General features: G+C 38.1%; 1 gene segment (V, D, J or C); it reads right to left on the bottom strand.

The window, feature by feature from the left end:
• Positions 1-403: 403 nt before the first annotated feature.
• Positions 404-967, bottom strand: LOC143641530 (T cell receptor alpha variable 29/delta variable 5-like). The segment is given in 2 exon segments: positions 404-753; positions 916-967. Coding segments are annotated over 2 exon segments (402 nt in total).
• Positions 968-1,713: the final 746 nt, after the last annotated feature.

The following is a 1,713-nucleotide window of genomic DNA, read 5'->3' as shown; positions in this document are numbered from 1 at the left end:
TATTTCATTTATTTTACATAAAACTAAGGCAGGTGAGTACCAACACTCTCAAAGATACATAAACATTCACTAGAAGATCTTGCAGTAGGACCTTTGTTTCCCCATCCCAGACACACATTCTTTTCTCCTAGGATGCAGGGGAGACAGTATATCCTCATCGCAGGAACAAAGGGTCACCAGAGATTTATGCTTTGACTAAATCAGCAATCTGTCTCTGAAAGTAAAAAAAGGAGGGTGATTAGGTTGCTTGGCACTCTGAAGCTCAGGGAACTCTCCCTATTTGTAAAGGTTGACAAGCATTCATCTCCCAAAAGCTCAACTTGCTTTACCTGCTTCAAAGCATGCTTTCTTATTGCAAGATACAATGGAAGCAAGATTGTGGGCCTCCTTGTCTGAAACCCAGCTACAGGTTTGGGTACTGGTTGCAGTTGCCTACCAAGCACTGTGTACTCGCTGCACAGAAGTACGTGGCTGAGTCTTCAGGCTGGGAAGCTGCAATGTGCAGAGACAGGTGTTTGGCACTCTGGTTGAGGAAAACTGTGAATCTTCCATTTTTATTTTTATCATCATCCGAAAGTACAGATATCAGGAACGTGGGACCTTTACTAGGGTACTTTCTGTACCACGCAAAATGCTCAAATATGTTCTTATTATAGTCACACTTCAGAATAGAATTTCTTCCTTCTTGGACACTCAGAGATGGAGGATTTTGCATAAACTGCTGGTCATTATTCTTCTGTTGACTCTTTGCCCCTGTTTGGAAAGAAAATAACAACTCTAAAATTTTGTTCTTAATGTCCCTAGAGAAGACCTGCAGAAGTCAGAAAACAAAACTTCCCAATTATGTAATTTTCCATCCTATGAGTATTCCTTAGAGTTTTCTTACGATATTCAAACATCTCATCCCCAACTCACCGTCTGGCTGAAGCCACAGAATCAACAAGGAGGCCCCCAGGAGCCTGGCCATTCCTCCTACGAAGACTCAGGCTGTTTTGTCTGCTGCCCTGGAAACTGCAGGTCTAACTTCAACTTCCGCTAGTGCATTCATTTCCTGCCACAGACCTATTTCACCTGGGAACAGCCCTGTTTTTACCTGAAGTTATTTCTCTTTATGAAAGGAAGCACTGCCCCCTTTAGTTCAAATGTAAAAACTACTGAAAATGTATTTCTGTTTCCTAATCAATTTGCAATGTCTTCCCCATAAAACAAGTTAAAATAAGAAATTGAAAGAAGATTTTCAGGTATCACATATTTCAATGTGTGTGTGATTTGCAATAGTAGAGAAAGATAGCTGAGAATATAAAGAATTTTATTAGGTAAAATGATTGGCACATTGTCAACAGGCAAACTAGGCAGACCCCTTATTCTAACATATTGAAAAGAATTGGTGGTTATTGGGGCCATATAAGGTCATGATGTTCTATTTAGTAAAATTATGACAAATTTAGAGCACAGAGAAAGTTTGATAGTTTTGTCTTTAATGTAATTGAATTCTAACATGCTCATTAGATGTGTCAGTATTTTCTCTGGTTAAATAAATGGCCCAAGATAATTAAATTAGATTTAAATTATGAGTGCCTTTTTAAATACAAATCAACCCAAAAATTTATCCTCTGTAGTAGATCAGTATCCAAACTAATCAAAGTTGGAACTTGGAAATGATTAGTATGCTCTCTATTTTCAAATGAGAAAAACAAATGATGTAATCCTATA

Source organism: Callospermophilus lateralis, chromosome 3 (assembly GCF_048772815.1).
Source record: "Callospermophilus lateralis isolate mCalLat2 chromosome 3, mCalLat2.hap1, whole genome shotgun sequence".
Lineage (NCBI taxonomy): Eukaryota > Metazoa > Chordata > Mammalia > Rodentia > Sciuridae > Callospermophilus > Callospermophilus lateralis.
The sequence above is the reverse complement of the archived record's forward strand: the minus strand, read 5'-3'. Positions and strand labels throughout refer to the sequence as shown.